Source organism: Oryctolagus cuniculus, chromosome 6 (genome assembly GCF_964237555.1).
Source record: "Oryctolagus cuniculus chromosome 6, mOryCun1.1, whole genome shotgun sequence".
Taxonomy (NCBI): Eukaryota; Metazoa; Chordata; class Mammalia; order Lagomorpha; family Leporidae; genus Oryctolagus; species Oryctolagus cuniculus.
In genome coordinates this window covers 40,669,506-40,683,148 of record NC_091437.1, presented here as the reverse complement: position 1 = coordinate 40,683,148, position 13,643 = coordinate 40,669,506, and the positions used below count along the sequence as shown (strand labels likewise).

General features: G+C 44.0%; 1 protein-coding gene across 2 annotated transcripts in view; it reads right to left on the bottom strand.

Moving 5' to 3' along the window:
- Positions 1–13,643, bottom strand: part of GRIA1 (glutamate ionotropic receptor AMPA type subunit 1) — a 321,742-nt gene that overhangs the window by 81,980 nt on the left and 226,119 nt on the right. For both annotated transcript variants that reach the window (XM_002710325.5, XM_002710324.5), the window contains exon 11: positions 7,797–8,167. In XM_002710325.5, coding sequence (XP_002710371.1) covers positions 7,797–8,167 — 371 coding nt within the window. The remainder of the gene's footprint in view (positions 1–7,796; positions 8,168–13,643) is intronic.

The following is a 13,643-nucleotide window of genomic DNA, read 5'->3' as shown; positions in this document are numbered from 1 at the left end:
AAGGGGAAAGAAGAAAATACCTTTCTAAAAAATATAAATATGGTGTTCCAAATGGCTCAAAATCCATTCAGTGAGTGCAGTGGTGTTTTGTACCCTTTACCATCTATCAAGGGGTCTCAGACTGGTGACCCAGAGGCTGAAGCTTGGCATGAATTTCTTTGATCTGCACCAGTTTCTCAGGGTGATAACTGTCCAGAACTGGCTGGGTCTACCCTCTTTAGCTGATGGATGCTCAGCTCACTTGAGCTGGTTTCCGTTCCTTTGTTCCTGCTGAATTTTACACTTATTATCTGTAGGATCCTGGCTATGCTCCTGCCCCCCACTGGAAGTGCTTTCAGATTGGGATGGGGGTGTTGATTGTATATTTTTGCTATTTATTGTCTCCTGTCTCTTCTCACTGAAATGTCATTTCTACGAAGGCAGTGATGTCTGTCTGCTTTGTTCAGTGTTATTCCTCATGGCACCTTGAACCATGTTCGCCACGCAACAGGTGCTAAAGAAACATTTGGTGAGTGAACAGCTGAAAAAATTGATTTTAAACATCTCTTTCAGCTGTGCGAAAACCTTCTGGAAATTTACCTACTGTGATTTTGGAGAGATAAAAATTGTTTCCGTGTTAATATGTTCAAATTGTGGACTTTCAGAACAACTCAGAGAGAGAGAGAGAGAGAGAGAACAATTCAAATTTCCCTTTGTTGGTGGCCAAACGCTGGCTGAAACACAGGGAATGACGTGTTTGTTTTGCATATCCAGTGAAGGCTCCTATCCTCCCATCATTGCATTCATCTTAAACCCACTTCTGGGGCTTCTGAAACTTCTCTTTTCCTTCCCAAACATCTGTGACACCGCTCAGTAGCAGATCCTGGCTCTGGGTCTCACCATCAGATAGCACAGAATTAAAACTAAAAGGGTGTGGGGCACTGAGCTGGAGCCCTCTGCGATGAGGGCACCTCTTTAACTCTGCACTACCAAGGTCCCCTTTCCCCCTAGGCTTCTCCATGGGGCCATTGCTTTTCTGGATTTAGATGACTTTAGTAAGGAGAATGAGAGGCAGTAGAAGGGCACGCCAGGAATAGAGAAAAGTGGAAAATCTTGATTTCAGCCTATAGAACTCTCCCTTTTATTCCTGATCAGGGACTGTATGATAATTTTCTCCACCTGGTGAAAACATATACACACAGGAGGCATCTCAGGTGAGCGAGTGATGTCACGTTGGTGATCTCCTTGAACCTTTTATCATGTGCCTCCCCCCACCCACCCCCACCCGGGGCCAGCTGATTTGCATGTTGGGAGCCTTGTAACTGACTCATTATGGGAACAGGGTGGCCCTAGAGTAAAGCCCATGTTGATAACGAATGACAGCCTGACCTTTGCATTCACACATGAGTTCCATAGCAACCAATATGCTGCTGGCGTTGGGAGATTATGAAAAACCCTCCCCCTTCCACCTGCTGCCCTCTCATTCCTCTTCCTCCCCCAGAGAAAGCCATGAAAACTCATTGCTCTTGCTCATCTTGATGTTGCTGAAGTGTTGTGGGGGAGAGAAGGAGGCTCAGAGATAGAAATAGCCTGAAATTATAAAATAGCTTTAATTTTGAAAGCACAAACTCCATTTAGCCCAAAGTGTTCATTGTTGCAAGAAACCATGTCACATAGATGTGTGGATGGCAGTAAGGAAAGAAATGTGCCGTCCATGCTCTGAGTCCTGAGATTAGGAACTGGGCTTTCTATTAGGATGCCCTACATCAGAATCACCTGGGACATTTGTCCAAATGCAGCGATTCTCTGATCCCACCCCAGATCTGTGCAGCTGGAAATTCTGCTGTTGGAAGGAGACCTACACATATTTCACAGCCTCCTTTCTCCCTTCTGCCCCAGGGTAGAAGGTCATTATCGTCTCAAAGTCATTGAACCATGGTGCTTTCTGAGGAAGACAGCTTAGAAGTACAGAAAAGAAGGTCCATGGGGCAGCCAGAAATGGTTCCAACAACAAACTTTGATCCCAGGGTCCTTGCCTGCTCCTGTAAGCAAGGCCCTGACACAGAGAATGGTAATTGTGCCTATTGAAGGCAGTGGCCTTTCTGGTGACCCTGCCTCCTCCTGCAGGCCAGGTTATCAGGAAGTGTCACAGAGGGGTTCACCACAGTATTTTCGCTTTGCCTGCTTTTCCCTCAGCTGTTAACAAACAAGGCCAGCACAGTCAGTTTTCCTGTAGGCCCAGAGGCCTTGGGTTGAGACTGCCTGGTAGGGTAGCATGCTATCCGGCATCCACAGGCCAGGCACAGGGAGTATCTGTAGGACTTTAAGGAAATCCATCCCCCCTGCTCTTGGGCCTCAGCTTCCTAAAGTGTCCTAAGTGTCTGCCTCAGAACTAAAGCTCTCTGGAAGCATAGGTCTGCGTTTTCCAGATGCTCCATTCCTCATGGATTCATCCTTGAATCCTCCGCTTTTCATCCTCACAAGTCCAGTCTCTCAGCAAGTCCTGTCAATTGCAGTTTGAAGTAAACCATAAAACATGTCCACGACCATCATTATGATTTCCATCACTGTAATTTCCCTGGATGGCCATGAGAGCCTCTTGCTTAGTCCTTCTGCTTCCACTCTGGACACTTCTCAGCCCTAATTCATTTCCCTCAAAGCTCCCCAGAGCGGCATTTTGACATGCAAATCAACCCTTCTCTTGCTTAAAGCTGTCCAGTGGCTTTCCACTGCATTCTGAGTAAAACCCTTTATTGAAGCTAAGGCCGCAGGGTCCTGCATTAGGTGGCCTCTGTCTTCTCTTCTCTGATAGTATTTCAAACCCCTGTTCGCTTCATTCACCACAAGCCAGACAACACTGGTTGCTGCTCCAGGCCTTGAGAGCACTAAGCTGTTTTCTACCTGAGGTCCTATGCACAAGGCTGTTTATGTCTCTCAGCTCTCTGCAAGTCTAGCTCCCTCCTCCCCCTTCAGCTCCGCAGGAAAGCCTTCCTGGAACACTCTAAGTAACTCGGCTTTAATTCCACTTCCTTTATTATCTATTGCAACAGCAGGTTCATTTTATTCATAGCACATCACAATTTATACTTTCACAATTGCTTGTTTAATGTCTGTCTCATGCCACTGTTCTGCCAGCTCCTGGAAGCAAAGGCTCCTACCCCCAGTCTCCCTCATCAATATATCTTCATAGATTGCATACCTAGAACCATGCTGTGCATCTTGTGGCAGTCAGTAATGAATGTTGAGTGAATAAATGATATTGGCCATAAATAGAGGGAAAAGGTACAGACAGGAAAGTTAGGGGAACCAAAGATAAATTTTGTTTGTGATGATTTTTGTTCCCCCATTAATATGTTCCTTCTGAGAATGTTTTTATGTATGGAAAAAGGAATCTAAAGTAGCTGCTAAAATAGTTCTTTGGGTACAAGGAGCAGGCTGACAAAGCAGCCAATTCACGGATGGCTTTTTAATCTCACTATCAACCTAATGAAGAAAATTTGTAATCTTTGATCACAGCTAAGCTGAATTTTAATGTTTAATGTTAAAATAGGCTACACAAAATCAGTTTATCATATAAACATTTCAAAGGCAGAGAGGAGGAGTCTTTAAAGCATTTCAGTAGCATTTCCTGGCATACATCAATGAATGTGTTAATTAGATTATTTGATCTATTCCTGGTACCAGGGGAGGAGATATCCACTTGTGACATAGTGACCAAGGCTGCTGACTGCCCATCTGCCGCTCCTGACATCTGTTCCTATCTCCTCTGCGCCAGCAGCTGCAGTTCCTAAATTCTTAACTTCCCATCTTCCTTGCCATCGGAAGTGATCATGGGCCACTGTTCCGACCCATGAGATAGAAACGGATGTCTGTTAGGAGTGGGGACTATTTTGTTAAGGTTTGTTTTCCTGATCCAGTGAGACAGAAGAGCTGGGAATACTTCTTGTCCTTCATGCTGCTTGAACTTGAACATGAACAGGTATCTAGGAGCTACCATCTTGGGAATAAGAACAAAAGGCCAAGACAACCACAGAATAGTTAATCCTGATTTCACTGACTCAAAAGCCACTGTTTTCTACACATTTCTTACAGCATGAGAAAGATCACCCCCATCTGTTCATTTTACTGTGGCCAGGCTTGATTTGCAACTTGTAGACAACTACATTTAGCCATATTTTGTTGGTTTTAATTTGCTAGACATTAATGTTAAATTTGAAGAATTAGAAAGAGGTGCAGATATTTGTGTATGTATATAGATACATGTAATTCAGAGGGAACCTAGTCTCCTAATACTAAATTAGCGAGGTTTTATGGCATATATTTTTAGGAAGAGTTATTTATTTATTATTAGAAAGTCAGAGAGAGAGAGAGAGAGAGAGAGAGAAACAGATCTTCCATCTGCTAGTTCACTACCCAAATGACTGTAACAACCAGTGCCAGGCTGGTCTGAAGCTAGGATCCAGGAGCTTCATCAGTGTCTCCTACATGCGTGCAGGGGCCCAAGCACTTGGGCCATCTTCTGGTGCTTTCCCAGGCACATTAGCAGTGAGCCAGATTGGAAGTGGAACAGCTGGGATACCAACTGGTGGAGATGCTGGCTATTCAGGTGGTGGCTTAACCTGCTGCGCCACAGTGCCAGCCCCAAAGATTTATGGTATATTCTTGAAATAAGTAGCAGGAACAATGAACCCATTTGGAGGGATGTTTAACATATGCAAATACTTTCCACTGTAACACCCAGTGAGAGGCTTATGAAACTGGTTGACTTCATCAGGAAATATATAAACAACAATAACAATAGCAACAGTTTCTGCTGGCATTGATCATTGTCTGGTTGGTCTTTGGTCCTCCCTGTTCATCATTTTAGCATCATTACCTCCTGTCTGGCCCAAGGTAAGATACAATATATCTCTTTTCTCTTCCCCTTTCCTCCCCATCCCTCTGTACCTCCCTCCTCTCCCTGCTCCTCCTCCTCCACCCTCCCACCTCTCCATCTCTTTGTCCTCTCTTTTTAGAAATTATCTATTTTATTTGAAAACCAGAAAGACAGAAGGAGACATCCTATTTACTGATTCACTTCCCAGATGCTTAGTACTTCTGGGGTTGTGCCAGGTTGAATCTATGATCAGGAAACTCAATCTAGGTCTTGCGTATGTTTGTCTGGGACACAGGTAATTGAGCTATTACCACTGCCTCCCAAGGCGTGCTCTAGCAGGAAATTGGAATCACAAGTGGAGCCAGGATTTGAACTCAGGCACTCCTATATGGGATGCAGCCATTCTGAGTGGCATCTCAACCACTAGGTCAGATACTCCTCCATGTCTTTTCTCTTTATATGTATTTTCAAGAGACATAAATTCTCTTGAGGTTGTTTCTACAGGCTCCTCAACTCTGGGATTAGGGTGGGCTTGACAAGGAGAAGTGCACTCAACTGGATAAAACTCCTGGGCTGGCAGTCCATGCCTGTGTCTGTCAGCCCCTTTCATCTAAAGTCACAGATCCTTTCCCCCAGTTCCTATAAGAAGAAACCAGGTATTGCTGGTCTCTGGAGTGAACTTCCAGTTATTTTCTTAGTTCTTAGACCTCCCCAGATGTGGATACATAGCTTTCAAGTCATTGTAATCGATGACACTCTTCCTTCCAGTGAAGCTTAGTCAGCCAAGAGATAAAATCACTAATATAATTTTAAAAGCATCTATTTTAAGTGGTTCCCATGTGAAGGCTGGGCATTGTGGTTCCACATGTGTTGATTTCTTGCAAACCTTGTCAGAATGCTTCAGGTAGTGATGATTCCTATTTTTCGGTGCAGTGACATAGGCACAAAGTAGAATTGTTTGAGCAAAGCTAGGAAGGAGGAAAGTTGGGTGCATTGCTGTTGTCTCATCTTCATCTCAATGCCAGCTCCTAAAATACCCAGGTGGGAACCCCAGAAGTCCAACACACACAGTTTTCAAGTCCTCTTGCAGCCACAGGCCCCAAACTCAAATACCCTCTGGGACCAGCTGAGTTACACAGAAATGAAGGAAGTCAGCTGGGGCTGTGGGGAAATGGCAAGTGCATGGGTCCCCTAAAGAAGGTGGCTGCCACTCATTTGTGGATAAGCATTGCCAAACTCTGCATGGGTAAAACAAAAGAAGATGTGCTGACAGAGAACTTGGTTTGTGAACCATGACCTTGAGGACTCTGGAGAAATGGTGGGGAATTTGAACACATACCCTAATGTGAGACCACAGGGGTGCTATAAATAGGTAAGATGCCCCAGTGAGGGAAATAATGGAGAAAAACAGATCCTTGGATCTTTTCTGACATGTGCATTATTTGATGTTATACTAACTAGATAAAAATCATTTCTGCCCACTGTTTATTCACTGGCAAGGTTTATTTTTAAGCAAGTCCTTTCCCTGCCTGGTTCTTTCCACTTTTCACCATGTGTTTGCCAGTATTGGCCAAGCATCCAGTCTCACACCTCCTCTCCCACGTTCCCCCTCCCCCAGCTGACTGTCTCCTTATTTAAAGAAAAACAAGATTATAATGGTACATGATGAGACTTTCTAAATTATACAGCAGTCAAAATAAGTCCTGGGGGAAGCTTGTTAGGAAATTTTACTCTGTTGCTGCTCAGGAATATTGGTCTTCATCAATACCCAATTGCTAAACATAGACAGATGGTGAAGATATGTCCAGTGCAGCCGCATGAGGCCTTGATATTGATGCATTCATGCCCCCAGAAATTCTGGGAAAGCCAAATTGTAAGCCATGCCCTCCTGCATACTTATGAGATTTGGTAATCTACAAACAATGCCTGGTAGAAAAAGTGGTCATAGACATTAAGCAACCAGAAAAAGAAATACAGCCAGGGCTTATTCATCAGGTAAATCGGAAGCCATTTGTGGTATTAACATTCTAGAATGTAGCTGAAAGAACATTACATATAAAGACAGGAAGTCAGGAATGTGGGAACTGTTATAGATTGGTAGTGTTCAAATTTCTTTGCCCTTGCCCCCCACCTTTCCTTTCTACCCTTCCTCCTTTGTTAGCTTCAGAATCACCATTTTCCAAAATAGATTATATTCCAAGGCCCCATAGCTAACACAGACAGAAAGGAGCCACTCTGGTTTCATGGGGGAGGCTGAAACTCTACTATTCAGTTACCCTAGTGCTTTTAATGCAATATGAAGCATCTTTGAGACCTGCCCCTTTTTGTATCATAGGAAACAAAGTTACATCACTAGTAGAGCTAGATTATTTCCAAGGTCTATCTTAAAACCAAAAAAGATGATCATTTTTTCTTTAAGATGAAGGAGCCAGTGTCTGGTAGGCAGAGATGACCTACTTGGGGCCACAAAGAAAGCCCACCTGCTACAGGGAGTTGGCAAGACAGACAACATTTATGTGTTCTCTCATTTGTAAAAGGAAGTAAAATGAGAATTCTACTTCATGTTTCTGTGGGGATTCAGTGAGATGGTATACACAGAGAACTCAGGATCTTCTTTGGCATATGATAGGTGCTCGGTAAATCTTAGTTATGCTATACTCTCCCCTCAGTATTTCCTGTACTTTTGAACTACAGAACACTGGAGTCATGGATAAGCCTATTAATCTTGACAGAATACATCACAAGAGAGCAGGCAGAACTAGCCCAGCCACAGGTGAGTCTAGGTAATCCACCGCATGCAACGAACAGTTGGCAGTAAATAACTGGAAAACTGAATACAGAAAAGTATGGACAGAATTCTTATCTCTTAAATGTCCTAGTATTTTTTTTTTCTGAGTGAAAAACAGCATTGAACAAAAAAGGTTGAGAAGAGCTGACTGACCTGGGAGAAATGTCACAGCCTTGCTGCATGAAGGCTCCAAGGGAGAACCACAAGCTGTTGAATATTCCAAACTCATTGGACTGGTCACTGGTTGTCTGGTCACGCCCTTCCTCAAACTCTTCACTGTGCCATTCATAGGGGCTGAAGCGGCTGACCAGGAAGAGGACGACACTCACTCCGATGTAGGCAAAAACAATGCACATCCAAATCTCGTAAGCCAAAGGATCAAGGAAGGAGAAGACTCCCGGCTTGGACTTTTGTGGTTTTTTGATCATGATGGAGATTCCCAAACTCATAAATGGCTTGGAGAAGTCTATAACCTCTTCCCGGACCAGGGTGATAGTTAAGGGTGCCACTGCCACGTCTGCTCTCTGGAAAAAAAAATAAATGTGGTTGAATTTTGTTTTCTTATTTCTCTTTTCACTGTGAACATTCTTTTGTATCCTAAAGGGTGTGAGAGTACAAGAGAGTCTCAGAAGTCCATCCCTTCTTGCTCTGTAATGTATTTCTGACAAATAGAGGGCCACCTCAGTAGCTACAGGAGCGGTTATCCCATCACTCAACGTTCTTACTTGTTAGATGCTTCTTCCTCATTCTTCAAGGAGGGAGCTTTTGTGTTACCTATTGCTTTGGCAGCCAGCAGTCATGCCTCCTTTCTCTGGTGAGAGAACCACTCTTGCCCCATTCTCAGTTCTGCCTTCAGGTTGGAATAGGGCCGATCACACAGATCACATGAGAAAGCACATGACCCAGTTTGGCCAATCAGCATACTTTTCTGGCCAAAGAGTCATTCATGGATGCACAGGACTCCAGGGGGTTTAATTAGAATGATACCTAAAAGCCAGAGCTGAGAGGTGGAGGGGGTGATCCCTGCTACGATCAGTTGGCCCACTCTAAATTCAGGACCGGTTCTGGGACCCCTTCAAGGAATGTGAGTCAATATATTCCTGTTTGTCACCAGAAACATGAGTCAGTCCTCCTGTTTGCCTAGGCAAGTTTGAATTGAGTTTTTTTATTTTATTTTTTTATTTATTTATTTTTATTTATTTATTTTTTTGACAGGCAAAGTGGACAGTGAGAGAGAGAGACAGAGAGAAAGGTCTTCCTTTGCCGTTGGTTCACCCTCCAATGGCCGCTGCGGCCAGCACACCACGCTGATCCGATGGCAGGAGCCAGGTACTTATCCTGGTCTCCCATGGGGTGCAGGGCCCAAGCACTTGGGCCATCCTCCACTGCACTCCCTGGAAAGTGGCAGAGAGCTGGCCTGGAAGAGGGGCATCCGGGACAGAATCCGGCGCCCCGACCGGGACTAGAACCTGGTGTGCCGGCGCCACAAGGCAGAGGATGAGCCTATTGAGCCGCGGCGCCAGCCTGAATTGAGTCTTTAACCTGCCACCAAGATCATTTTTGCTAACAAGGCAAATCTAATTCAGTAAGCATGTTTTTATGTCCAAGTTCTAGGCTGGAAGCTCTAAGTAAATTAGAATCTCCACAATCTCCACATTCAGGTTAGAATTAGAAACTAGTAGGACAGATTTATACACACACACACACACACACACACACACTTACTTTTCCATTCTACATGGTAGACAGGATATGTGCTGTCAAGAGATAAAATATACACAGAAGACCAGGGAGGGGATTCATTCTGGCTGGGGAGGCCAGGGAATGCCTCACGAAGGAGGTGACATATGAATTGGCATTGGCAGAATGGTGGGGCTTTCTCAGGTTGTTCTGGGATGGAACAGCATTTCAAGAGGAAGGATCTTTGTGAATACAAGCTTCGTGGCAAGATGGTAAATTAGAATCAAAACTACTTTTGTTTCTCAAGAAGCTGGCTAAGAAATAACACGGTTAATTCAATATTTAAATTTCAAAGCCAGCAGATAGATAAACATGAAGAGTGTCCTCATTCTTGAACATAGAATTATCAGGTCTCATTCTAACTTTCCTACCTTCATAAAATGGCAAAAACACTGGTAGCCACTCAGTAAAATTCCACTGCTCTGTTGGCTTGGGATCAAGAGATCCTGGAAACCCAAGAGGGTTTCTGAGAACAGATGTCACAACATTGCTTTCTGAGATGAGAGACATACCTATGCAAGTCTATTTGAGGCGAATGGTGTCTTAAGATGCTGTGTCCCCACATGTGAGTCTGATGACAAATGCTGTATGGACAAGGACCCTGCTCACCCACCCACCCACTGGCTGGCTGTTGCTTAGAACAGATCTCGGGTTACACTCATTGGCAGGGATTACTGAGAAAGTGCTTAAATGTAATGAAATGCTTGGCTTCAGAATGACTTAAATTCTCACTTACAGAAAGAAATTTTCCATAAAGCAATGTGAAGTCAGTTGTGAATTTCATAGTAATCTTGTTTTCTCTTTCCTTAATACTCTATAATATTAACAATTTTTACAAATACTTACTAACTAGTCAAGGGAGAAGATATCCACTCTTTTCTCTGTAACTTAGCATAGAAAAGTAATGGGGGAGCAATGAAACAGAAGTGACTTGCAATGTTTCTGATATGAGTTAATAAAGGGATCGTAGATTACAGAATTATAGAACCCCATCACCTTAGTGCTCAGTGCTTATAGCAGTTCAAAAATGTGTTCTATGAAATGTAATTTCTGAATTAATGTTAATAAACATAACACGAAAATAAACTTATTTGGGAAATATGCATTTAAATAGATTACTTTGGGGTGAGACTTCTTAAGAATTTTAAAAGACCGTTCATTATGCACTGAGAATTCCCAAGAGGGGTAAAATTTCTAAAATTATTTGCCGTAGGGCATTTCCCTAAAGGAAGCCCTGTGTGTAGGACAAACACATAGTGAAAGAGAGTAAGTTTAACTGCCTGTTTTACAGAGAAGAAACTCAGGTCCTGTACAGGAACATGGTTTGTGCAAAGCAGCAGTATTTTAGCTTGTTCAACCTTGACTGACTTTAGGAGCTGAGTTTTACCGCTGAGGTTGTTAGTATAGCTTCACAGGGTTGGTCAAGAGCAGAGCTGATCTAAGACATGGCCCTTCTTTGCAACTTGCTGACCCCACAGCCTTAAGTGAAACAGTTGTCTTCTGGGATAACAATTTCCTTATTAAACAAAGAGACAAAATAAGATTCTTGTTTTACCTATATCATGGAGTTGGTGGTGAGGGTCAAAATAATTCAAATACTGGGCTGGCGCTGTGGCATAGTGGGTAAAGCCACTATTTGCAGTGCCAACATACCATATGGGTGCCAGTTCGAGTCCTGGCTGCTCTGCTTCCAATCCAGCTCTGTGCTATGGCCTGGGAAAGCAGTAGAAGATGGCCCAAGTCCTTGGGTCCCTGCACCTGTGTGGAAGACCTGTAAGAAGCTCCTGGCTCCTGGCTTCGGATTGGCGCAGCTCTGGCCGTTGCGGCCAATTGGGGAGTGAACCAGCGGGTAGAAGACCTCTCTCTCTCTCTCTTCTCTCTCTCTCTCCCTCTGCCTCTCCTCTCTCTGTGTAACTCTGCCTTTCAAATAAATAAATAAATCTTAAAAAAAATTTAAAAATAATTCAAGTACAGGAGAATGCTGTGAGGTCTGAACATTTCACAGGCTCTGAAGTTGACATCTTAGGACGATGGTTTTTAAACTTGGGTATGCATCATAATCACCTGGAGGGCTATGAAAAGCAGAGGGCAGAGCTAGAGGGCCTGGGATGAGAATCTGCATTTCTACCAAGTTCCCAGTGTTGCTTGTTCTGCTGGACCAGAGGCCGCAGTCTGAGAACCATTGACCCTGGAGATCCCCCAGTGAAATGTTTGATGCCCAGAAACTCTCTTGGGAAAACAGAATCCAACTTTGATATGGCAGAAAAAAGCAAAAATGGACAGAATTGTCAGGGATGGAGATCTCCTCTGAGCCAGGCACTGCATAGGTGAATACTCCCACACAGCCCTGAGATAAAGGATTCACCTTTCCCATATTAGAGTTGAGACCCTGGGAGGAGGTCACTGGCTTACACGAGTCATGTAGTCAGTAAATTGGCAGAGTTGGAACTCAAATCCAGGTTTCTGTTGGTAACACTACCTTTCTGCTTGGCTGTGACAAAGAACAGAGAGGAATTATACCTGGGAATAAGGCACAAAAACTTGTGCATGAAAGGAGCAGATGCTGTATGTGTAGGGAGGGGCACTCCATTCTCTTGCTGAGGATACCTTTTGCTGTGGTCTCAGTTCATACTGGCTTTTCAGTCCAGTATGTGGTGTGATTTCTACAGAAGCACTGTGTCCCACTGTGGGGTGCAAAAGCCAGGGCTGCATGTTCTGACTATGCTATCATCAGCTATGTGTTCCTTAGGAGTTATCTAAGCTCCCTGGATCTCAGCATTCTCATATAAAGTGCAGAAGATTATCTCTTCTTCCATATGAAGTTGATGTGAGCAGTAATTGAAAGAATGTGAGTAAAGTATTTAGCATGGGTCCTGCCACATACTACATGAAGTGTAATTAGTGATAAAAATAAGGCGGAGTTGAAGGCAGAAAAGAGAGACTAATTGATAGCTGTTTATAAGACACAGAAAGAATGAATTTGGAGGCCTTCCAATGAATTTTCTTGACCTCACTGGAGGTTTGTGATTAAGAGATACTTCCCCACATCCCTTTGTTCTTCCCCAGGGGAACAGAAAAGGAAAGTCAAGGTAAAATTAAAGAGGATGTTCAATAGGTGCACCATGGAGTGTTCAGACAGAATACTGGGTGGAGAGACAGGCCTGGTGAAGGCTGGGAAGTTGGGTCTGGGATAGCAGCCGAGCCATCCAGCTTGTTTGCGCTGTATTGGGCCAATGACTCACTGCTGGCGACTGGGGGATTTGCCCATAGAAGGTTCGATACCTTTGTTCTGCGCAGATCACAGGCTTTTTACTAAGGAAACCGCATTACATGAGGTGAAGGTGAAGATAATGCTGGAGAAGGTGAAAAGTTCATAACAGTTGCCATGGGGATGACCTTAAGCGCTTGGTGGAAGTTCCCATGGAAACCAGCCTGCAGATGCAGCCTAAACCATCCAGGTCTCTATCTTTCATCAGTGGAGTGAGAGGGAGTAGAAGGAAGCAGAACAGGGGAAAGATGAGTTTATCCATTCCTCAACTCATTAGTCACTTTCACAGTTCGGCTCAAAAGCCACCTCCCTGAGGCAGTTGTTCTTTAGTCAATCTTTTCCTTCTTTAAATTCCCTTTGTATGTCTCCCATAGCCATGATGACACCATTTGCCCTGATATGAGACAGTAAGATTTAAAGTCATCTGACATGGTTGCTTTATTCTGACCAGAACTGAATGTAGACCTGGGTTCCCTGGAGCTCTGCAAATGCTTCAGCTCACAGAGCCTGCCTGGAATTTTCTACATGTGGGTGTGGAGCCAGGGCAGCAGAATTCTTCCATTGCCTTATAGTTATCCTGATGATTCCTCAATCTAAGACCTCAACAGAAACCAGCAGTGTTTTCTTACTCTGCTCTTAGACTTTACTACTTCCACTACTGTCTTATTTATATTTTGTAATTCCTGGGATGTTTTTCTTTCTGTTTGAATACGGGCAGTTTTCAAGTTCCATATCCTTTCACTCATTTTTTTAAAGAGTTATTTATTTGAAATGCAGAGTTAGAGAGGGTTATACACTGAGAGAAAGGGAAAGGGAGGAAAGGAGAGAGAGAGAGAGATCTTTCATCTGCTGGTTCACTGCCCTAATGGCCTCAATGCCTGGAGCTGGGCCAGCCCGAAGCCAGGAGCTTCTTCTGGGTCTCCCGCGTGGATGCAGGGGCCCAAGCAGTTGGGACGTCTTCTGCTGCTTTCTCAGGCACATTAGCAGGGAGC